Below are 23,261 nucleotides of genomic sequence, written 5' to 3' on the forward strand. Positions count from 1 at the left end.
TCTTGGTTGGCATGATTCTTTTGGAAGGGCATTTGCAACATAGAATATTGCTAGGAATGTCAGTTTAATTGAAAAAGAATACACAGTTCTCTAACCTGAGGCCCCAGGATGAAATGTGGTTACCCTCCTTGCCAGCAGCCCTGGCATCTCTATTAGTACTTTTCAGCCTCTGTCTTCCTAGAATTTGCTTGAATGTAGCTTAAACTGACTTAAAATCCCAGCACGTAATGCTTTACGGTATTATAAGTCCTCCCAAGTTTATATGTTGTCCATAAAGTTGTTCTGCCATTTCCTTGTTCTAAAATTGTGTTATACACATTTGCAGCAAAGGACCAGTGGTAGAGAGGTTACTGGAGAGAAATTGTTCTGAGGAAACTTTTTTCACCAATACCTCACTTTTTGCTCTGTTCATGGGGACAGAAAACATTGTGCCCCTTCCTGTTCCATGGCATCTACCTTCAGCCAATTCCCCACCCCCACTCATAGCAGCCAGTTTATATGTACTGCAAGGACAGGGGAGTAGAATTCAGGTAGTGTTTTGGTTTATTATCTTAGTGTTGTCACAGTGATAGAAACCCCCAGAGTGGGAAGAAGAGCTCTTGCGAGGACCTACTTTTTGCCATTCCCCTCTGCCCTGGGGCTCAGAACCTTGAGGCCTTTGCTTGGCCCTTGCATGTTAAGATATGGCCAAGAATCAGAAACTGATGCGTTTTTCCAGCACTACCTGTGTGCTGCACTCATGGAAGATGGGAAGCTACACACAGGTATCCAACCTGGTTACAAGACACCAGTTCCCACAGGGCTGGATTTCTCAGCTGTCTGGTAAACCAGTGGCACTTCACTGCCCCAGGGTGGCTGGCTACCTTTCTGAATTTCTGTCTCAATGTGATATAACTGCCACCATTCAGGATGGCTACCCACATCTGGTATGAACACCATGACTTCTGTAAGCCAACGGGGCTTCCTCCTCAGAACAGTGCCCGTGCAATCTTCCTCCCTGTGGCCTTGATCCTGGGAAAGGAGCCCCCTCCTCCCTCACTCGGAGGAGTTCCTGAGGCAGACGGGCCACTGGTGACGCCAGGTGTAGCAGTAGAGGACCTTCGCCGCTGCCGCAGGAGGAAATCATGTGAAGCTCCATCCATGGCGTAGAATACGTTAGCCGAGGCTGGGATAGTCAGCTCTGAAGGTTCAGGGGATGGATGTCAAACACAAACACAATTGTTCCCCCCACAGCCGCCCAGATGTGGAAGCACTCCACTCTCCTCCCGAGTCTGCCTTTCCCTCGTGGCCTCTGACCTCGCTCCCCTGGTAGCAGCTGTACCAGCTCATACTCTGAAGCCACTGCAGAGTCACGATTGTTTTTCTTAAGGACACGACTGATGACACTTGGAGCCTTGTCCTGGCTTGTCACCTGGCAGGACAGGAGACCAAAAGAGCAATCAATCAGCCACGATTTCCCATCCTTCTACCCTCAGCCACTAAACCCAACCACAAAATGTTACTTGTGTCCGAGGCTTTAAAATGAACAGGGAAACCCAATACGGTGGCTTCCTATACCCCATAAGCCAGCCCACATGGTGCCCAATGAAACAGAGCTGCTTCCCTGTGGGGAAACTGCTGTTGATTCTGAAATTTTAATACGGCCACCAAAAGTTTAAGGTGTAGCAACTAATGCAAAATAGCCATCAAAATAAATTTCAGCTTCTATTAAAGACTAGAGTTTAGAAGATAAAAATAAAACATAACTGCCAAAACCAAAGGTCAAAATTAAAACTACATTGAATTCCATTTGGCTGCCCAAACCTCAGACAACATTTATAGTCCAACAAGACACCATCCTTCACCCCAACTCCATCCCAAGGCTCCCTCACCAAAATGCTCTTATAGACACTGCCATCTTCCCCCAGCTCCATCTGGACTCGGATGATGCGGCAATCAGAGGCCCCTGGCCCAGATCCCCCTCCCCCATATCCAGTCCCCCCGGAGGCCTCTTCTGCACCCCCACTCAGCGGGGAGCCACAGGAGGCTGAGCGGCGGTGACCTCGAGAAGGCCTAGGGGAGGAGGCTGGTGGGGAGAGGTGGCTGGGGTCAGCTGGACTGTGCAGGGATGGACTGCTTTCCAGGGCAGAGTCTAGTGACGAGACAGATGGCCACTTCATGTGCTAGGAACAAACAACATGGGACTGGCATGAAGGCAGGGAGGTTAAGGAAGAAAAATTTACAGAGTGAGGGTCAGCATCAAGGTCAGAGTCAGGAGTAGAACTCACCTGGGCCAGCCGAGTCAGCAGAGGAGCAGGAGTTGTAGGCGCCTCATCTCCCCCGATACTGGGCCGGTCACAGGACACAAGTGGGGTAGGGACCCCAACAGAGCCCAGAACCCTGCAGTGGCAGGAGGTTGGGAGGATCAGAAGAAAAGTGGAAGTCCCAAGAAACCACCCCCCAGCCAGTGAATCTCTCACTCTGTCCACTGCGAGATGACCAGTGTTGGCCGAAGCACCCGTGGGGCAGGAGGGTCACTGGAACCAGGTGGCTCCACCTCACAGGATACACGATGGCTGGGTTAGGGGGGCAATAGGCAGAGCTCAGGACATGACACCAATCCCCCACACCTGGCTAGAACCCTGGAGTCCCAACCTCACCCGCCAGTCACCTCTGAGCCTCTGTCAGTGGCCGGAGCCCCTGTAGCCACCTCTGGATATCATGGTCAGGTTGGAGGTTATAGCCACGACATTCATTCTGGAGCCGTCGCAACTCAGAAAGGACTGCAAACTCCTGGGAAGGAGCCCTCAAACTGCAGGAGCCAAAACTCAGGGACCCCTGACTTTCCCCCCTCCCCTTCCTGGAACATGGATAGGGAAGTCCAGCATCCAGCCCAGGCACTCCGCTCACCTTCCTCCGCTTGTCAAAATTGATGTATCCATTCTGCGAGGAAAATGGGGATGGGGTGAAAGTTCCAACCCTACCTTCCAGGCCACAGAGAGAGAATATCCCCTCTCTTAAACACACACAGCCACATCCAACTCATAACCACTTCCCTCCAGCCTCTCTGACTCTTCCATCCCTCCCTGTCTTCCTCCTCAATCTATCATGGCCTAAGCACTCCACTTGACCCTTTAAATTGAATATCTCAGGCAGACAATGAGGCTGCTTTGCAGATGAGAGGACCGGATAGTATCCAATTTGACAGGATTCCTTATCCAGAGAGGATAAGGAACTTGCCCAAGGTCTCAGTATTTGTTTATTTAACAAACTAGCAATAGAGCAGGAGCCCATCGCAAAACCTAGATGTGCTTACGTTTCAGGCACGTTCTAAGCACTTGACAAATATAAATTCATTTAACCCTTATAACAGATCAATGTAGATGCTATTTCTAGTTTCCCATTTACAGATCACTGAGGCGACTTGGCACAGAAACAGATCTGGCTCTGTCCCACACTCAGCTATTTGTGCCTTACAGCCCCTTGCAAGGGGCGGGGGGGGGGTCCGTCCGACCCTGCAGCCCACTTGTTACATCATCACAATGACACACACACACACCACTGACCTCCAACTCATCCTTGGAGGCTGCATCCAGCATCACAAGGTCCTTCAGGAAGGTGCCAAGGTATGGGACCACACCCTGAGGTCAGGGGTCAGGGTCAGAAGTGCCTGCCATTGACGTGAGGGCCCACCATCCCTCCGCACTTGCCCTCCCCATTGCCTCAGAGAACAGATTTCATTCTCCTCACCCCTCTGTGCCTCCCTTACCCATCCTTCAGGCTGCTCGCCCAAAACATACTCCTCACCCCTTCATAATCACCACCCCCAAGCCCACCACCCCGCTAGTCACTCACCCCACCCCGGGAGCCAGACCTCGGGGCCTTCTTGGAGTGTGGCTCCAGAGGAGACTGCAGCTTCACCTCCTGGTGGTGACAAAATAGAGACATGGGGGAGCAGTAGGGAGCAGGGAGAGGTGGGAATGCCACAAACCAGGCTCTTACCTGCACGAGCAGCTCCCGACTCTGGGAATAATTATCCTCCTCGGAGAAAATCTGGCAGAGACTGGAAAAGACTCTGAGGCTGTCCCTGGGGAAGGGAGAAAAGTGGCCCTGAGGACAGGCCTGGCTCTGTTACCCCCTCTTCCCTGCCTTCTGAGGAACTCCCACCCCAGTCCGATGCCTCATCCTCCCCACCTGGTTGCTTCCCCCCAGGCTGCCCGAAGCCTGTGGATGGGGCTGGACTGCAGGGCTGACACCACGGCATAAACTGAAGAGAAGTTTCGGAGCAGCCGGCACTCCTGTGGGGGTCAAAGAGGAGAGCTAAGGCTATGGGAGGCCTCTCCATTCCATGGCCGCCAACCGTAGGGCAATCTTCTCTCTCACCTCTGCCACGCGGATCCACTTCTCCAGGAGCCGGGCCCTCTGAGGGGGACGGAGTGGCCGTATGGTCACCTCCCCAGGTCCCTCTCCAGTGGAAGTAGCCCCCAGGACAGAACTAACCACTGCCCCTGCCACCTTGTTGAACTGTGTGACAGTAGCTCGGACAGATGGACAGAGGTGAGAATGTCCTGGCCGGTCTCTGTGACCCCACAGGCCTCCCAGGCACTGAGAGGGGATCAAATTGAGAAAAAGCTCCTGCAGGGTAGAGGTCAGAGGTTAAAGTTCACAGTCAAGTGAGGTCAGCTTTCCAATATCAGGGATCTGAGGATCTCAGGTGGCCAAGGAACCAGAGGGGCACAGGGTTTGAAGGGTAACGACCAAAGGGAAAAGGAAAATCAAAATGGTAGGTGGAGGAGGCTAGGAGCTGGATCAGGAAGGGGTGGAAGCAAGGAAAGGATCTGGAGTCAAGGAGAGGTTAGTAAGGGGTCGGGGGCATAGGGGCCAGAGGTCAGGGTCTCACCGCATCTAGCAGGGTCAGCTGTTCGGCCAAGTGGTCAGCGAGGAACACCAGGACATCCGTGGGGTCAGCAGGGGGATCGCCGGGGAGGGCCAGGGGCTTAGGAAGGTCGGGGGCCTGGGGGTCCACCCGGGACCGGAGGTTGCGGATGAGGTCAGCGCTGCCCCCCCCAACACCCTTCCCTGCTGCATACCCTGTCTGAAGTAAGAAGCTCTCAAGCCGGTCAAGCTGACCCTTGGCCTCAGAGCCAAAATCCTCAGGGTGAGAGGCCAGCCAGGTTGACAGTACAGAGATGGCTACCCTGGGAGAAGGGAATCAGCCAAGGGTGAGAGGTAAAGCTGCAGCCTGGGCAGAGAGGACTGTGAGATTAAGAACCAGGGGTCACTCACTCTGTTGTCCTCTCTAGTTCGTCGGTAGGATGAGATTCAAGGGCTTCCAGCCTGAGGGGGAGAAGAGGATCTATCTGTCCATTTTTCCCAAACCTTCAGTGGCTTTGACTATTTTGGTGGGATGTTGCAGCTTTAGGAAATCCGGGCAGACACTCCACCACCCTGGGTCCCTTATGACTCTGACCTGTCAGCCATAAGCCCTAGCAAGGCAGGCGTGGAGGTGAAGGCCCGGTGGGTGGCCAGGAAGGCTGACATGAAGGTCACATCAGTCCCTGATGTCCGGGTATCCAGTAGGTGTCTGACCAGGGCCTCCAGAGTGCCAGCTCGGAGACGTCGGGAGGAACGTGGGGGAGGCATAGGGACCTGGAGAACACAGAGAGATGATCACCAACCCTTTCTCCCACTCTGCCCCTAGATTTCTGAGGACAATCCCAGACCCAGGAGATGTTCCAGACTCATTTTTCTGATACTCAGAGAGGGCAAAAGTCTTGGCCTATGTCACACAGCAGAGTCCAGGACTCCAGAACTCCAACCTAGCACTCTGGCCAGAAAGTCAGCCAGAGGAAGGAAAACTGGGAATGAAGAGTCAGAGGTGAGAAGCTAAAGTCATTATCTCACCAAGGGATCAAGAGGTCGATATTGGCGGCTTGTGACAGTAAACACGGCACCATCCTCCTCCTCATCCCAGACGGACACAGGGGCCTGGAGGAGCAAGGAAGGGGAAGTCAGACAGTTCCACACCACCCCCCATTGCCCTCAGCCTTCACCCCAGGCCCTGCTCCTCCCTCTGTACCCCTCACCTGTGGTGGCAGGGCATAGTACCAGCGAGTGCGAGGAAGGGTTGGGGGAGCTGGTGACCCCAGGTCTCCCCTACTGGGGCCCAGACAGCCCCACCCCAGCCGCCTCAGGGCCCCGGTGGAGTCGAAGGGGCTGCAGTGGAGGCGTGGATGGAGTATAGGAATTCTGATCCTGGAGACCCCCAAAGCCCCTTCTCCACAGAGCTGAACCCACACACGACAGAGAAGCAGGGTACAAAGGGCAGGAGAGGGAAGCGACAGGCAGCAAGCCAGAGGCAGCGACTAGGGGTAGCTGAAACCTCAGTCCAGGCACTGCCGCATGCCCCGCCCCTCCCGGCCAAGGACTATACCAGCCCAGAGAATTAGTCTTTCTCAGGCCCCCTTTCACCCTGGTCCCTCGGGTAGCGCCTCTACTATCGCAGCCTTAAGGGACCCCCGAAGGTAGCAGCTCCAATCCCAGTGCAGGAAGAAAAAGGGGAAGTGGGTTGATGGGAGGTGGGGGGCGGTAGACTCAGAGTCACGTGGCCCCAGCCCCTCCCCCGACCGATCCCGAAAAACCAGCCCTGCCAGTCAACCTGCCCTCACCTAGGATCTGGACCTAGGAGTTTAGGACCTCGGGGCCCCAAATCCAAACTCTGGCCCCTCCTGAGGCCCGAAATCCTGCTCCTGGCCACCACCATTAATCCCTAATGAAAACAGGTGACCACTCTCTACCCACCCTGGGATCTCTCCTCCAGGTCCCAGAATCGTGGCTTCCGGGCCTCTACGCAGGACCAGGGCGGGGCGGGCGGGCGGGGGGAAGGGGGAGAGAGGGAAGGAGGGGTCACGAAATCTGAGGGTTCCCTCCCCAATCCCAGAGTCAGAGGAGCTGGTTACTGTGGAAACAAACCCCTCCCCGCCAAACAAAAACAAGGAGGGAGACAGGGACCAAGACACGACTGCTCAGAGAGGTAGGCACACTCAGGCAGGCAGAGGTAGAGGGCCAGAGACCCGCAGGGATAGCCAGCCAGAAGTTCCAGGCAGGAACAGGGCAGGTTCCTGCGGGCAGGTCCTGAGTCACACTGACAGAGAACCACAGAGACGCCAGGACTCCCCGCAGCAGAGAAACGGGCCGACACCCTGGGAGGCGCGAGAATAACTGAGGCAAGAAGGAGGAGATGTAGGGACCCAGAGACAAGAGAAAAGTGGAGACTTCAGAAATACATACGCCCCCTACCTCCCACCACCCGCGTCTCACCTCTTCTTCTTCCTCCTCCTCTTCCTCCTGCCCCCCGCCCACGACCAGGCCACCTGGGCCCCCACCCTCTTCGGGGTCCCGGCTTCGGAAGCTGCTCAGTACGACTCCCCCGGGGGGGCTCGTGTCCAAAAGCAGCCGCAGGGGCCGCGGGAGCATGGCCGAGTGAAGGAATCAGCGGGGTCGGGCCATGGGGGCGCCTGGGGAGAGACGGGGTGGGGTGGGGGTGGAGAGTCAGGCAGGCGCGGGGGAACCGGGCAGGGAAGGGACGTGGGTGGGTGTCAAGAAGACCGGAAGGGAGTTCTGCAGGAAGGTTGGGGGAGGGGGCAACAGAAGGGTGGAATAGGGGGGCCCTTGGTGCAGTTGGGGAAGGAGGGGTCACGAGTACGGGGACGCACAGGGTGCTCAGGCTCTGACCTGCTCGGGAGGGGTGGGGGCAGCGTGGGTCCTGAGCCGCTGTTGCCGTCGGTCTCCGGCCCCGGACCGAGTCCCCTCCCCGGCTTTTCCGTACCCCCTTGAACCCCCCCCGCCGGGCTCCTGGGCCCTCCCGCCCTTTCCGCTCCCCCCCGCGTCCGCCCGCTCCGAGAGCGAGAGCAGGAGCCAAAAGGGGAAGGAAGTGAGGACAGGAGCCAGGGCCGCGGACTAGGGGAGCGCTGGACGCTCAGGGACCAGGACCCAGGCGCCCGAGTCCCCAGCTCCACTGTCCTCCGCCTCTACACTCGCGGATTCTGGAGACCACGTCGCCCCGCACTGAACTGGAATAAAGATTCCAGTCTCCAGCCCTTGGGGGAAGGCAGGAGCAGAATTTGACATTCCCTTCCCAAACAATAACACGGCTAAAACTCCCGCGGGAAGCGTTTCAGGCGGAGAGAGAGCCGGTCACTCCATCCCCACGGGATTACGCTCCCCACCACAACCCACGAATGTAGCTGACCGAAATCCCGGCCGGGTTTTCCGAAGGGCCCTCGATTCCCGCCCCCTCGGCAGGGGGCGGGGCAGGAAGCAGCCACATCCGGTTCCAGATTCGGCTCTCAGGGGCTTCCGGCGCTGAGACCGAGATCCCCGTCGGCTCGGCATAGCCTCGCCGGTGGAGTACCCTCCGCTTGAGCGCATCTCATGTGCCAGTAGTGGCGCCCGCCCCAAGCGGTGTCGACGGGGCGTTCTCTGAGGGGTTCAGGGTCACTGGAAGGGACCAGAGGTGATTGGAATATTCATTGAGCTTGGAAAGGGGTTGGAATGAGAGAACCGTTTGGAAGCACTGGAATACAGCTTTATTCCCACACGATTAGACCTGTTACCCCGTCGGTCTGGCCAACCGTCCTGACTCGGAGATCCCTGAGCTGCGCCGCCGCTTCCTTCGTCAACATCCAGCAGCTATTTGATGAGCGCCCTCCAGTGGGCCTTAGGTCCCTATGCCGGCGCGGGGTTACAGCAGTGGACAGACAGGCCGGTCCCGGTCCTCGAGGAGCCCAGGATCCGCGGGGAGACAGGCATTTAACGACGACTCACACGATCACTTAAATACAACTGTGGTGAACCGCACAAGAGGGACGCGCGGCGGTCTGCGGGGAATGACGAGGCCGACCTCGTCTGCGACCCAGGGAGGGCAAGGGTGGACCAGGCAAAGGGAACAGAGGACTGGGACCTGGCGATGGGCGGGAGGCGTTTGGTTCATTGGAGGAAAGGAATAGCCCTGTGTGTGATGAGCATTGAGAGGAGGGCTGGCGAGCACCGTCTAGGGCTGGAGAACTAGGCAGTGGCTCCAGCGCGGGGCGGTGGGGGGGACAAGTGAGCCAGGGCAAGAAGAATGGATTTGGCCCTAGAGTACGGGTTCTCCAAGTGTAACCTCGGCCCTACAGGTCGCTGAGACTATGTCAGGGGGTATGTGAGATTTTATAACAAAATTAAGATGTTAGTACAATATCGTGTTTCGCCGCCGGGCGCGGTGGCTCACGCCTGTAATCCCAGCACTTTGGGAGGCCGAGGCGGGCGGATCACAAGGTCAGGAGATCGAGACCATCCTGGCTAACACGGTGAAACCCCGTCTCTACTAAAAACACAAAAAATTAGCCGGGCGCGGTGGCGGGCCCCTGTAGTCCCAGCTACTCGGGAGGCTGAGGCAGGAGAATGGCGTGAACCCGGGAGGCAGAGCGTGCCGTGAGCCGAGATCACGCCACTGCACTCCAGCCTGGGCAACAAAGTGAGACTGTCTGAAAAACAAAGAAAAAAAAAGAAGATGTAATTTGCGGCCGGACGCGGTGGCTCACGCCGGTAATCCCAACACTTTGGGAGGCCGAGGCGGGCGGATCACCAGGTTAGGAGATCGAGACCAGCCTGGCTAACACGGTGAAACCCCGTCTTTACTAAAAAATACAAAATATTAGCCAGGCATGGTGGAGGACGCCTGTAGTCCCAGCTACTTGGGAGGCTGAGGCAGGAGAATGGCATGAACCCGGGAGGCGGAGCTTGCAGTGAGCCGAGATCGCGCCACTGCACTCCAGCCTGGGCGACAGAGCGAGACCCCGTCTCAAAAAAAAAAAAAAAAGTTTTTTGCCTTCTTCATTCTATAAGTGTACAGTGGAGTTTTTCAGAAGCTACATGATATGTATTGACACCATGATTCCCACAGTGAATGGAATGTGTGCCTATGTATTCTCGTGTTTCAAATTTTTCTCAGTTTTAAGTTCTAGTACCATAAATGTTGATAGCTATAACCCACATACCCAAAAGCTTTTTGGGGTCCTTGATGATTTTTAAGAAGTCCTGAGAAAAAATTTTGAGAACCACTGTCCTAGAGCTCCAAGAAGGTGAATGCTGTAAGATGTGTGTTTTTAAAAAAAGCATTTCTCGGGCCTGGTACAGTGGCTCACGCCTGTAATCCCAGCACTTTGGGAGGCCGAGGTGGGCGGATCACCTGAGGTCAGGAATTCAAGACCAGCCTGGCCAACATGGTGAAACCCTGTCTCTACTAAAAATAACAAAAATTCTCTGGGTGTGGTGGCATGTGCCTGTAATCCCAGCTACTCCAGAGGCTGAAGCCAGAGAATTGCTGAACCCAGGAGGCGGAGGTTGCAGTAAGCCAAGATCATGCCACTGCACCGCAGCCTGGGCGAGAGAGTGAGACTCCATCTCAAAAAAAAAAAAAAAAAAAAAAAAAAAAAAAAAAAAATTCTCCCTTGTATAAGTGAAAAAAAAAAAAAAAAAAAAAGGCATTCCAGCCACTCAGTAGAGAGAGATTGGAGGGATTAGGAGCAGATGATGGGGTATTATTTTAGGGAGCTACTACAGAAGCTTGGGCCAGAGATGGTGGTGGCTTCCACAGGATGGCAGTGAGTGCCCTCACTCTGCTTTCTGGAAGAGAGGAAGGTGGTGAGGAATTCAGGATATTAGAAGGCAGTTGAGGTGTACACGGTCAGTCTAGAGACATACAAACTATCATGGGCACAGATGATGGGAGAAGGATGAGGCTAACATTTTCTGCCCTCCAGACACTGTGCTGAGTGCTGTATCTCCTGCATCTTCTAAAGGAGATACACTGTCTTCCTTAATCCTCCTAACAATCCTCTCAGTCTCCGCTGTCCAATATGACAGCCACCACCCACATTAGGCTACTGAGCATTTGATATGTGGCTAGTCCAAATTGAGATGTGCTGACTGTTTAAAATAAACACCTGTGTTTGAATACTTAGGGTGGGAAAAGGGCTGCAATTTATTTTCTTTTCTTTGTTTTTTTTTTTTTTTGAGACAGGATTTCACTTTGTCACCCAGGCTGGAGTACAGTGGTACAATCTTGGCTCATTGCAGCCTCACCCTCCCAGATTCAAGCAATCCTTCTGCCACAGCTCCCCAAGTAGCTGGGACTATAGGCGTGTGCCACCACGCCCAGCTAATTTGTTTTGTTTTTTGAGGCGGAGCCTCACTCTGTTGCCCAGGCTGGAGTGCAGTGGTGCGATCTCGGCTCACTGCAACCTCCACTTCCCCGGTTCAAGCAATTCTCCTGCCTCAGCCTCCTGAGTAGCTGAGATTACAGGTGTGCACCACCACACCCGGCTAATTTTTCTGTATTTTTAGTAGAGATGGGGTTTCACCATGTTGGCCAGGCTGGTCTTGAACTCCTGACCTCAGGTGATCCACCCACGTCAGCCTCCCAAAGTGCTAGGATTACAGGCATGAACCAACGCACCTGGCCAAGACTGTAATTTCTTTTTTTTTTTTGAGACGAAGTTTTCCTTTTGTCACCCAGGCTGGAGTGCAATGGTGTGATCTCAGCTCACTGCAACCTCCGCCTCCCAGGTTCAAGCAATTCTCCTGCCCCAGTCTCCCGAGTAGCTGGGATTATAGGTGCCCGTCACGTCTGGCTGATTTTTTGTATTTTTAATAGAGACGGGGTTTCATCATGTTGTCCAAGCTGGTCTTGAACTCCTGACCTCAGGTGATCCTCCCGCCTCGGCCTCCCAAAGTGCAGGGATTACAGGCATGAGCCATCGCACCCAGCCTGTAATTTCTTATATTGTTTACATGTTGCAATAATATTTTGGATGTACAGGTTGAGCATTGCCGATCCAAAACTCTAAAATCTGAAATGTTCCAAAACCTGAAATTTTTTTAGTGCCAACATGATGCCACAAGTGGAAAATCCCACAGCTGCCCTCATGTGATGGGTCACATATATTATTAAAAATATTGTGGTCGAGTACAGTGGCTCACACCTGTAATCCCAATGCTTTGGGAGGCCAAGGCGGCGGGCGGATCACCTGAGGTCAGGAGTTCAAGACCAGCCTGACCAACATGGTGAAACCCCGTCTCTACTAAAAATACAAAAATTAGCCAGGCGTGGTGGTGGGCGCCTGTAATCCCAACTACTCGGGAGGCTAAGGCAGGAGAATCGCCTGAACCTGGGAGGTGGAGGTTACAGTGAGCCGAGATCGCACCATTGCACCCCAGCCTGGGCGACAGAGACTCTGTCTCAAAAAAAAGAGAAAGAAAAAAATCTTCAGGCCATGTGTATAAGGTGTATAGGAAACAAATGATTTCTGTGTTTAGATTTGGGTCTGATCCCAAAGATATTAAATATATGCAAATATTCCAAAGTCTGAAAAAATCCAACATCCAAAAACACTTCTGGCCCAAGCATTTCAGATAAGGGACCAGAATTATTAGATTAAATAAGGTATATTATTAAGTTAATTTTACCTGTTTCTGCTTTTTTTTTTTTAATGTTACTAGAGTATTTAAATTTACATATGTGGCTTGCATTATCTTTCTATTGGACAGCACTACCTAAGTAACTTTAAAATCCCTACACCCAAGGAAACATAGATTAAGTAGCATGCTCAAAGAGTCCTACAGTTAGGATATAGTGCCAGGTTTTAACCCAGATCAGTGTGAATTCCAAGCCTAGGTTCTGCCTACCACACCAGCAGCCTCCCTCCATGGGTTTTGAGATAGGATGAGGAGATAAAGTGACAAGGGAAAGATACAGAGAGGTGGAGCACTGTACCTTCTTTGAATCCTTGCAGGTAGACAGGTAGACAGCTGTGGGAAAAGATTGAGAAGGGATGGGATGCTGGAGTGGTAGAGGTGGAGGGCAGAGGGATGGGCGTCAGGCTCCTGGGAGTAGGTGGGGAAAGTCCACCAACCTCAGGTCATGGTCAGGGTGGGGCTCACACTTACCAGCCCAGCCCAGTGCCTTGAAGAGCCCGAGCAGAAGAAAGGCAGACAGGAAAAGGCCTACGCTGTCCTCGAGGGAGGGCCCTGAAAGACCTGGCAGGCAGAAGGGGTGAGAGTGAGCTCCTGTCTTCCTGGGTGCTGGCTCAGGCTCTGCGGAGCTCCCAGCTCTTACCTGCTACCTCCAGGGTGACCTCAGCGCTGCGCCCTGAGGCAGGCAGGCTGGGATGGTGAATTCGACAGGCATAGCGTGCCCCATGCTGCTCAGTGGTGACTGGGGGCAGCTGCAAGTGCCCAGAGAGGCTGACAGAGCCATCGGAATGGTGGCGCAGGGCCGAGAGCCACCTCTGCCCCTCGGCCTTCTGCGAGTGGCCCCCTGGGCCACCCCGGAGTTCCCACTCCACCTCCAGGCCCCCAGAAGGGTAGAAGTGGGACACAAGGCAGAGCAACTCTGGGGGTGCCTCCCCTGGGGCGGCCCGTGCAAGGGTTGCTGGCATCAGGGACACTTTGGGGGGTTCTGGGGAAAAAGGACGAAATGAGCATAGGGAAATCAGTCCATACTGTCCTCCCTAAGAGACCCTCAGTTTGCCTGCTGGCTTCCTCAGAACTAAAGAAGGTTGGGTTTCTTCTCCTGAAATAGGGAACCCACTGTCTCTCCATTGGTGCATCACAGAAATACCCATGTCAAAGCCCCTCAAATTCCCAGGAAACTTCTAGCCTCCCATTACCCCTCTAACTCCCAGGAACCCCTTTCTATCTCTACTTACTTGCCCAGGCACCCTCTTATCCATTCCCCCTCCCCTTATTATGGTCCCCACAATCCAGTGCCCACCTTCTACCCCTGGAGACCTCTGTCCCCCAACTCACTGTACACAGCAAGCTCCAGGGTGACCTGTCCTTGCAGGTATGGCAGGTGTATGGTGGCCAGATAGGTGCCCTCCTGAAAGGGTTGAACTCTAGGCAGCCAGAAGGTCCCATTTCCGGTCCATGGGCCCCATGGCTCATCATCATCCCAAGCAGCAAATGCCACGGCCCCTTCTTGGGCTGCTGGCATCTGGCCATTCAGCCCAGGAGTTGCAGCCAGGAGCAGATGTCCCTTACCCAGGTGCTGGCGTCGCCACTCTAGCCCAAAGGGAGGGGGACCCGGAGGCAGAGATGAGGCGGCCTCAGAGGTGGGGGGCATGTAGGCAAAGCTCAAGTCCAGCAGAGCATCTTGTCCCAGTCTCACTCGAGGGGCAGGGGTGTGGGTGAGGACAGTCAGTACCACTGAGGAAGACAGGGAGATGAGGGGTTGGGAGGGGCATGAGGGAGAGAAAGAAGGAGAAAAAGATAGAGAAATGCAGTTATTGGGGAGGACTAAACTGCAGTTTACCCACCCCTCAGAGGACACCTTTTCTGATACTCACCGTTTCCTAGCCCTCCCTGCAAACTCCTTTTGCTCTGCGACTGGGTGGCACCTAGTGTGACTGAGGGTGAGCAGAGAGGTCTAGGGGTGGTGAGTAGGGGCAATGAGAGGGTATGGCCTTTGAAGCCTACTCTGAACACATAGCACACTCTAGCTCTGGGGACTGCAGAATCCGAGGCCACTTCTGACACAACCTGAACCACTCTATCTCCAAGCACCACCCTTGAGGAACCAGGCCTTTCTTGATTACAGGCGAAGACAATGATTGAGCCATGACTGTCGGTCCTGTGGTGCTGTACAGAATATTTACTGACTCTAGAAGGTTCCAGCTCTAGCCTAGACCTAAGCACAGACCTCTATGCTCTACTGAAGCAGTACGGTGCAGTGGCTAAGTGCCTGGAGCCTGGCTGACCTGGTTCAAATCCCCTCTGCAGCTTATTTATATGGCCTTGGGCCACTTCATTTTTCCATGGTTCAGCTTCCTAATCTCTAAAATTAAAAGTTGATGATAATAATAGTACCTACTTCATGAGGTTGCTGTGATGGTTAAATCATTAATACCTCTTGCTACTCAAGTCTATTCAGTTCCCAATTTTAGATAACAGAGACACCCACACATGAAGGGTGCTTAGAACACTGTCTGGAACACAGTAAGTCTACACATGTGTTTGCTATAGTTACACCTAACTTAGCATACCCATGTGTTTGCTATAGTTACACCTCACTTAGCATACCCCAAGTCAACAGCATCTCTGCAACATTCCCCACCCTGCTCCAATGCCCATCTTCCCTGTCTTTGATGAATGATCACCAAGCCCGCCAGACACTAAAAGCAAACCCTTGGAGTTACTCAGACTCATTTATTCATTCAGCAACTATCGAGCACTGAAGATGTTCAAGGTATCCTGGTAGAAGACAAAATGGTGAACAAGACAAGCAGTCCCTGCCCTCAAATTGCCTATAGTCCAATGACAGACAAGCAAATTGTCAAAAATAATGTGCTATGTGCTATCCCCACCAGGACCTAACAGATCTCACATCTGTTTCCAATTTAGGTTCTCATCAATGTACGTTTAGACAATTACAACAGCCCTCCTGTCTGGTCTCCCTATTCTCAGTCTCTCCTTCAACTCCTCCTTCACACTGTAGCCAAACAAGGTGACTACAAGTCTGATCCCATCACCTACCTGTTTAAAAATCCCAAATATGGGCCAGACGCAGTGGCTCATGCCTATAATCCCAGCACTTTGGGAGGCCGAGGCGGGTGGATCACCTGAGGTTGGGAGTTTGAGACCAGCCTGACCAACGTGGTGAAACCCCGTCTCTACTAAAAATACAAAATTAGCCTGGTGTGGTGGCGCATGCCTGTAATCCCAGCTACCCGGGAGGCCGAGGCAGTAGAATTGCTTGAACCCGGGAGGCAGAGGTTGCAGTGAGCCGAGATTGTGCCATTGCACTCCAGCCCAGGCAACAAGAAGGAAACCCCGTCTCAAAAAAAAAAAAAAAAATCCCAAATACGGCCAGGTGTGGTGGCTCACACCTGTAATCCCAACACTTTGGTAGGCCGAGGCGGGTGGATTACCTGAGGCCAGGAGTTGAAGACCAGCCTGGCCAACATGGCAAAACCCTGTCTCTACTAAAAATACAAAAATTAGCCAGGTGTGGTGGCAGGCACCTGTAGTCCCAGCTACTTGGGAGGCTGAGGCAGAAGAATCACTTGAACCTGGGAGGTAGAGGTTGCAGTAAGCCAAAATCATGCCACTACACTCCAGCCTGGGCAACAGAGTGAGACTCCATCTCAAAAATAAATAAATAAATAAATAAATAAATAATCCCAAATACCTAGGAAGTCAGCTGATAAAGGCATAGGCTGAAGCTACATGGCCTGGGTTCAATTGCTAGCTAGCCCTACTTCTTTTTTTTTTTTTTTTTTTTTGAGATGGAGTTTTGCTCTTGTCACCTAGGCTGGAGTATAGTGGTGTGATCTCGGCTCACTGCAACCTCTGCCTCCCAGGTTCAAGTGATTCTCCTGCCTCAGCCTCCTGAGTAGCTGGGATTACAGGCGCCCACAACCACACCCAGCTAATTTTTGTATTTTTGGTAGAGATGGGGTTTCACCATGTTGGCCAGGCTGGTCTTGAACTCCTGACCTCAGGTGATCCGCCTGCCTTGGTCTCCCAAAGTGCTGAGATTACAGGCGTGAGCCACCACGCCTGGCCTCTAGCTCTGCTTCTTACACACTGTGTGTCCTTGGGCAAATTATTTAACTGGTTTGTGTCCCATATTTATCTGTCTGCAATATAGGGATAATATTAAAACCTACAACATATGGTTGTTGAGAGGAATAAGTGAGATTATGCATATAAAGTGCTTAGAACAGGGCCTGGCATATAGAAAATACTTGATAAATGTTAGCTGTTACTATTTTCATTACCTTCATCACTGTCATGGACTTGCTGGTTAACTTGGGAAAATCATTTAACCTGTATTTTCCTCACTAGTCCAAAGATCTGACCTTTGCCTATCTTTTAAAAGAATCAAGTAAAATAACAGGCTTTTTCCGGGCATGGTGGCTCACACATGTAATCTCAGCACTTTGGGAGGCTGAGGCGGGTGGATTATCTGAGGTCATGAGTTGGAGAGCAGCCTGGCCAACATGGTGAAACCCCATCTCTACTAAAAATACACACACACACACACACACAAATTAGCTGGGCGTGGTTGCGGGTGCCTGTAATCCCATCTACTTGGGAGGCTGAGGCAGGAGAATTGCTTGAATCCGGGAGGCAGCGGTTGCAGTGAGCCAAGATCACCCCATTGCACTCCAGCATGGGTGACAAGAGTGAAACTCCGTCTCAAAAAATAAATACGTACATAATAAAAACAGGCTTTTTAGAATGACACGCCCTCCAAAAGAACTTCTGATGGTTCACTCTCACCTACAGAACAAAGCCCAGCTTTCAAGGTATTTGAACATTCAGCCCCTAACCCACCCTTCCAGACTTCTCCTGCGCCCTACAAACCAGCCACATAGAACCCCTTTCTTGTGCCTAGTAGAAGTGGTCATCATTGGTCATCTCTCTGCTTTGGTCATGAGGTCCCTTCAGTTTACATTGTCTTTCCCATTTTCTCCCAAACATCTATCAAGCTTGTCCAACCTCCAGCCGAGGGACCACATGCGGCCAAGGACGGCTTGGAATACAGCCCAACACAAATTCATAAACTTTCTTAAAACATTATGAGATTTTTTCGCATTTTTTTTTTTAGCTTATCAGCCATCGTTAGTGTTCGTGTATTTTATGCGTGGCCCAAGACAATTCTTCTCCCAGTGTGGCTCAGGGAAGCCAAAAGACTGGGGACCCCGATCTAAATGCTCCGTGTACGTTAAGGTCACTTTCACTGCTGTTTCTTCCCAGAAAAGTCTAGGTCCTTCAGGTAGAAGTAATCTTTTTCTTCTCGTAATTATCTTTATGTTCTTTTTAGTCCTAGCTTCTGAGGCCTATAAGGTTAAACTGTTCTCATCTTCATGGAATTGTTCAGTAGAATAAAAAAAGTATGCAATTTCACTTAGTTTGTCAAAATCCAGAAACATACTTTTGAATTGTTAAAAAAAAAAAAAAAAAAGATCCACAGGCCAGGCACAGTGGCTCACGCCTGTAATCCCAGCACTTTGGGAGGCCGAGGCGGGTGGATCACCTGAGGTTGGGAGTTTGAGAACAGACTGGAGAAACCCCGTCTCTACTAAAAATACAAAATTATCCAGGCATGGTGGCACACGCCTGTAATCCCAGCTGCTTGGGAAGCTGAGACAGGAGAATCACTTGAACCTGGGAGGCGGAGGTTGTGGTGAGCCGAGATCATGCCATTGCACTCCAGACTGGGCAACAAGAGCAAAACTCGATCTCAAAAAAAAAAAAAAAATCCATAGAATTAATAAACAAAACCTTGCTGGGCAGGGTGGCTCAGACTTGTAATCCCAGTACCTTGGGAGGCTGAGGTGGGAGGATCACTTGAACCCAGCAGTTTGAGACCAGCCTGGGCAACACAGCAAGACCCTATCTCTATTTAAAAGAAAAAATTTTAAAAAATAATAAACAAGACCTAAAGGTTTTACAGTTTAACTCTTTTTTTTTTTTTTTTTTTTTTTGGAGACAGGGTCTCACTCTGTCACCCGTCGAAAGTGCAATCCTCCCACCACAGCCTCCCGAGTAGCTGGGACCATAGGTACATGCCACGACACCCAACCTTTTTTTTTTTTTTTTTTGAGACAGAGTTTCACTCTTGTTGCCCAGGCTGCAGTGCAATGGCATGATCTTGGCTCACTGCAACCTCCACCTCCCAGGTTCAAGCAATTCTCTTGCCTCAGCCTCCCGAGTAGTTGGGATTACAGGCATGCGCCACCATGCCCAGCTAATTTTGTATTTTTGGTACAGACGGGGTTTCACCATGTTGGTCAGGCTGGTCTTGAACTTTCGACCTCAGGTGATCTGCCCACCTCAGCCTCCCAAAGTGCTGGGATTACAGGCATGAGCCACTGCGCCCAGCATTTTTTTAATTTTTAGTAGAGACAAGGTCTGGTTATGTTGCTCAAGCTGGTCTCGAACTCCTGAGTGCAAATGATCCTCCCACCTAGACCTTCCAAAGTGCTGGAAGTACAGGCGTGAGTCACCTCACCTGACTCCATAATATTTTAAAAGAATGGTGAGAATTAAACGCTATACACACAAAGTATATTAAGAAAGTATAGGCCTGGCGTGGTGGCTCACGCCTGTAATCCCAGCAATTTGGGAGGCTGAGGCGGGTGGATCACCTGCGGTCAGCAGTTCAAGACTAGCCTGGCTAACATGACCAAACCCTGTCTCCACTAAAAATACAAAAATTAGCTGGGCGTGCTGGTGGGCGCCTGTAGTCTCAGCTACTCGGGAGGCTGAGACGGGAGAATTACTTGAACTCAGGAGGCAGAAGTTGAAATGAGCAGAGATCACACCATTGCACTCCAGCCTGGGCGACAGGGTGAGACTCTGTCTCAAAAAAACAAAAACAAAAACAAAAACAAAAAAGTATATTTTGGGCCAGGCAGCTCACACCTGTAATCCCAGCAGTTTAGAAGGCCAAGGTGGGCAGATCAGTTGAGCCCAGGAGTCCAAGACCAGCCTGGGCAACCTGACGAAAACCCATCTCTACAAAAAAAATACAAAAATTAGCTGGGCATGGTGGCACATGCCTGTGATCCCAGCTACTCAGGAGACTGAGGCAGGAGGATCACTTGAGCCACGGAGGTGGAGGTTGCAGTGAGCTGAGATCATGCCACTGCTCTCCAGCCTGCACTGCACTTCAGCCTGGGCGACAGAGGGAGACCCTGTCTCAAATAAATAAATAAGTATATTTGTCAATAAACATTTAAAAATATTTGATAAGACAAGTATAAATGTATATTAGCAAAATCATCAATGATCTTTGACCCTGGAGAAATTTCATTTCTAATTTTACATCAGTACAACAGCTTTCATTTTCTTAAATCCCTAATCAAGCAGAAATGCTTGAAAAGAAAGAGCACAGCAGGCCGGGCGTGGTGGCTCACGCCTGTAATCCCAGCACTTTGAAAGGCCAAGGTGGGCAGATCACCTTAGGTCAGGAGTTCAAGACCATCCTGGCCAACATGGTGAAACCTGTCTCTACTAAAAATACAAAAATTAGGTGGTCGTGGTGGCACGAGCCTGTAATCCCAGCTACTGGGGAGGCTAAGGCACAAGAATTGCTTGAACATGGGAGACGGAGGTTGCAATGAGCCAAGATCATGCCACTGCAACTGCACTCTAGCCTGGGCAATAAGAGGGAGACTCTGTCTCAAAAATAAATAAATAAATAAATAGCAGGCCAGGCGCAGTGGCTCACGCTTGTAATCACAGCACTTTGGGAGGCGAGGCGGGAGGATCACCTGAAGTTGGGAGTTCGAGACCAGCCTTACCAACATGGAGAAACCCCATCTCTACAAAAAAATACAAAATTAGCTGGGTGTGGTGGCAGGCACCTGTAATCCCAGCTACTCGGGAGGCTGAGGCAGGAGAATTGCTTGAACCAGGGAGGTGGAGGTTCTGGTGAGCACGAGATCACGCCATTGCATTCCAGCCTGGGCAACAAGAGCAAAACTCTGTCTCAAAAATAAATAAATAGCACAGCATCTTGCTTTGACCCCAGTTGTTTGTGAAATACAGACAATCTTACCACCTTGGCACTTCCAGGGTTCCCTGTCTGCACGTCCTTCACTTTCTACTTTACATTAGGATTATCCGTGGCAAATCCGCCCAGAACCTCCTGGAGAGCAGAGTCTACATCAGATCATCATTGTGACCCTTAAGGGCACCCAGGGCCACCCCAGAGATTCTGATTTAATCGGGCAAGCTAAGCGTGGGATTGAATCAGGTTTCAGTATATTTTAGAAACCTCTAACAGCGTGGACTGAGAACTGCTGAGTCCTAACTCATTCTTGGTGCTAATAAGTATTTATTGAATCAATGAATAAATTAACACAGTGCCATCTCTTGATAGTCACAACAAGAAAGGCAGCTGGGAAATAGTATCCACATTTTACAGTTGGAAAAACAAACTCAGAAAGCAAAGACCATTCTCATCATCACCTCGGTGGAGCCAGTAGCCCTAGGAAATATTCCACCCCACCAGAGAGAGCCACTGTCCACACAAGAGCAGTGTTCCTCAGCTTCTGCCAGGGTGGGGGCTTGAGACTAAGAATCGAGGTATAGGCAGAGGTGAGGGTTTCAGCATGGGTTTCAAGTCTGTCTCCCTGGTTCTGTGGGTAATTCTCAGGAGGGTGGAGGGAAGGGAGAGTACAGGGCTTGGCTGGGGTTGGCCTGTCCATCAGGCTGTGTCGCTGACATAAAATCCAGATAGAAAAGCTAAGAACTCTACCGGTATTCTACCCCAGAATACCTCGCCTCCGCTGCCAGGAGGGAGAGCTCCCAGATATCCAGGTCAGACTCTCTTCATTCTTGAATTACCTGCACAGTCCCTCCCACATCCCAGCCTAGCAAAGCTTCCGACCCCTGGGCCTCAAACTGCAATGCACCTTTCAATGCAATAGGAACTATCCATTCTCCAGCCGCGTCCATCCGCCACTCGAGCCCACTTGCTTGCGGACCACAGAGCGGCAGCACATCCCCACACGCGGCTGTCAGGGAAGGTCAACGCGCTAGAGTGCAAGAGCCTTTGCTTTGCGGATTGCCGCAGCGCCGGGTGTGGGCGCAGGTGGGCATAGAGTGCTGGGTTTTGAAAGAGTGAACCGCAAAGCTGAGGGTGCTTTGCGGTTGAGTGAACTGCAAAGCTGAGGATACAGATCTGGGAGGAGCAGAGAAAAAACGCTCCTGCTTCTGAACCCCTCCCACCTCGCATCACCTGACAAGTCTCTCAAGGTCTGGTGTCGGGAAACCCCACCTTTTCAAAGCCCCGCCCTTCGAAACACCAGAAAGTAACCCCCCTGCCCGCCCCTGCTTTCCCCCTACCCACTGCCAAGCTGCAGTTTTTTTTTTTTTTTTTTTAACTGGGTGAGGGCTAGAAGGAGCTGTAGAGATTGATTCATTCTAGCCAAACCACCTCTCTTAACAAAAAAAGGAAACTGAACCCTGATTGGCGAAATGTCTTGCTCAAGTCCATAAAGCGAGACCACCGGCTGATCTGGACCCTTAGAATCTACCCACCCTTCTCCACCCCCCCTCCCCAGCTACCTGTTGCCATGGTGATGAGAACAGGCTCCTGCTGAGGCTCTGGCTGTGGTCGCAAGAGGGTGGAGAGGCTGAGGACTGGGCTGGATATGCTGACCATCAGCCAAGCCCCATCCAGGGCCCGCGGGCAGTTCTGCGCCGGGGTCAGGCCGCTGGCCCATTTCGCAGAGGCGGGGAGAGGCACGAAGCGGCTCATCTCGCAGTGTGGTGCGGGGGCGCCCCGGGAATACCGCCTGAAGGCAGCCTGGAGGGCGCCCGCGGGATCTGAGTGTAGAGAAGGAAGTTGCAGCTGTAGAGTCACCGCCGGGAAAGGGGCTGGAAGGGCAGCATTCGGGGAACTTCAAATGCACAGACTACCCCATAGTGAGACTCACTTTATAGAGGGGAAGCTGAGGCCCGAGGTCACTGCCGGATCTAAAGAGGAGGGGGTTTCGGTGGAGGCGACAGAGGTAGCGGGGCGGCGAGTCCCTAGAGACTCACCGTGCACGTTGAGGTAGAGCTCAGGGTCGAGGTCCGGCCGGGGCGGCGGTCCCCCCGTTCCCTGGCGCAACAGCAGTGCACCGGGTCTCTTGGCCAGGCCCTTTCCGCTCGCATCCTCCACGAACCAACACTCGATCACCGCGGGTCCTGCCGAGACGGCGGTCGCCAGGCCTGGCGTATAGGGACGCGAGTGAGGAGCGGTTTGTATGTCTGGTGACATACAAACTCCCACCCTGGCATCGGCTCCAGTGGGGCCACCTCCCTCCGCTTCCCTCTAGTTCTTGGGCGAGGAGTCGCGGGGTTCGCTCACCCAAAGCCACAGCGAGGAGCAGAGACAGGGACTTCATGGCGCTGCGACCTCCTCAGCCATGAAGCCTCCTCTTCCTCCTTTCACTTTCACTTTCCTCCAAAGGGCGGCAGGCGGGGCGGTGGAAATCCCCGCTCTGGTTAGGTGAGGGTGTCTGGGGGACCGGTGTTTCCCCACTGGCCAGGCAGGGACACGGGTAGATCCTCTCCAGTTCTCACCAGGACACCCCAGCCTTACCGCGCCCTCCTGGACTACCCAGCAGCCCCGAGTTCGAGCCCTCCCCAAGCCCGGGCCCTCCCCCGCCCCCCAACTCCTGTGTGTGCTCTCCAGCATCCACTTGCCCGAAAACCATTACTCCGGCTTCCCGCCA

General features: G+C 52.5%; 2 protein-coding genes and 1 long non-coding RNA gene across 9 annotated transcripts; 1 reads left to right on the forward strand and 2 right to left on the reverse strand.

The window, feature by feature from the left end:
• Positions 1–520: 520 nt before the first annotated feature.
• RGL2 (ral guanine nucleotide dissociation stimulator like 2) lies at positions 521–8,262 on the reverse strand. Of its 4 annotated transcripts, XM_054557383.2 has the most exons (19): positions 7,714–8,262; positions 7,300–7,496; positions 6,781–6,825; positions 5,884–5,967; positions 5,450–5,628; positions 5,266–5,316; positions 4,880–5,177; positions 4,363–4,614; positions 4,174–4,277; positions 3,982–4,066; positions 3,835–3,903; positions 3,546–3,620; positions 2,890–2,922; positions 2,651–2,772; positions 2,460–2,555; positions 2,268–2,379; positions 1,872–2,162; positions 1,297–1,411; positions 521–1,180 (listed from the first exon to the last, which is right to left on the reverse strand). In XM_054557383.2, the coding sequence occupies exons 2-19, from the start codon at positions 7,453–7,455 to the stop codon at positions 969–971; spliced, it is 2,379 nt and encodes a 792-aa protein (XP_054413358.1). In that variant the 5' UTR covers positions 7,456–7,496; positions 7,714–8,262; the 3' UTR covers positions 521–968. The 4 variants fall into 4 exon arrangements, with proteins under 4 accessions (XP_054413358.1, XP_009238749.2, XP_009238822.2 ...); XM_009240474.4 differs by lacking the exon at positions 6,781–6,825 and having other exon boundaries at positions 7,714–8,260; XM_009240547.4 differs by lacking the exons at positions 7,300–7,496; positions 7,714–8,262 and adding an exon at positions 6,066–6,195 and having other exon boundaries at positions 6,648–6,827.
• LOC129059920 (uncharacterized) lies at positions 5,620–7,287 on the forward strand. Its single transcript, XR_008526130.2, has 2 exons — positions 5,620–5,857; positions 6,920–7,287. It is a non-coding gene; the product is annotated as an uncharacterized LOC129059920 (long non-coding RNA).
• A 282-nt stretch (positions 8,263–8,544) lies between the features above and the next one.
• On the reverse strand, positions 8,545–23,176 carry TAPBP (TAP binding protein). 4 transcript variants are annotated; one of them, XM_002809150.6, is made up of 8 exons: positions 22,895–23,176; positions 22,585–22,755; positions 22,108–22,368; positions 13,831–14,229; positions 13,139–13,480; positions 12,970–13,059; positions 12,797–12,831; positions 8,545–10,647 (listed from the first exon to the last, which is right to left on the reverse strand). In XM_002809150.6, the coding sequence occupies exons 1-8, from the start codon at positions 22,929–22,931 to the stop codon at positions 10,636–10,638; spliced, it is 1,347 nt and encodes a 448-aa protein (XP_002809196.4). In that variant the 5' UTR covers positions 22,932–23,176; the 3' UTR covers positions 8,545–10,635. The 4 variants fall into 4 exon arrangements, with proteins under 4 accessions (XP_002809196.4, XP_063581280.1, XP_054413362.2 ...); XM_063725210.1 differs by having other exon boundaries at positions 8,545–9,506; positions 22,895–23,034; XM_054557387.2 differs by lacking the exon at positions 12,797–12,831 and having other exon boundaries at positions 22,895–23,034.
• Between the last annotated feature and the right edge of the window lie 85 nt (positions 23,177–23,261).

This window comes from Pongo abelii, chromosome 5 (assembly GCF_028885655.2).
Source record: "Pongo abelii isolate AG06213 chromosome 5, NHGRI_mPonAbe1-v2.0_pri, whole genome shotgun sequence".
Classification (NCBI taxonomy): Eukaryota; Metazoa; Chordata; class Mammalia; order Primates; family Hominidae; genus Pongo; species Pongo abelii.

What these genes read in the sequence shown, in the direction of transcription:
- RGL2 (XM_009240547.4), bottom strand. Translation starts at nt 6,742, where the DNA reads ATGGTGGTGGCCAGGAGCAGGATTTCGGGCCTCAGGAGGGGCCAGAGT. An exon ending in GCCTGGGGGGAAGCAACCAG is followed by an intron (nt 4,067 to 4,173) that starts GTGGGGAGGATG and finishes TCCCTTCCCCAG; the next exon opens with GGACAGCCTCAGAGTCTTTT. An exon ending in CCACTGACAGAGGCTCAGAG is followed by an intron (nt 2,556 to 2,650) that starts GTGACTGGCGGG and finishes CCCCTAACCCAG; the next exon opens with CCATCGTGTATCCTGTGAGG.
- TAPBP (XM_009240642.4), bottom strand. Translation starts at nt 22,931, where the DNA reads ATGAAGTCCCTGTCTCTGCTCCTCGCTGTGGCTTTGG. An exon ending in TCTCATCACCATGGCAACAG is followed by an intron (nt 14,230 to 22,107) that starts GTAGCTGGGGAG and finishes TGTCTTCCTCAG; the next exon opens with TGGTACTGACTGTCCTCACC. An exon ending in GGTCACCCTGGAGGTAGCAG is followed by an intron (nt 13,060 to 13,138) that starts GTAAGAGCTGGG and finishes TCTGCCTGCCAG; the next exon opens with GTCTTTCAGGGCCCTCCCTC.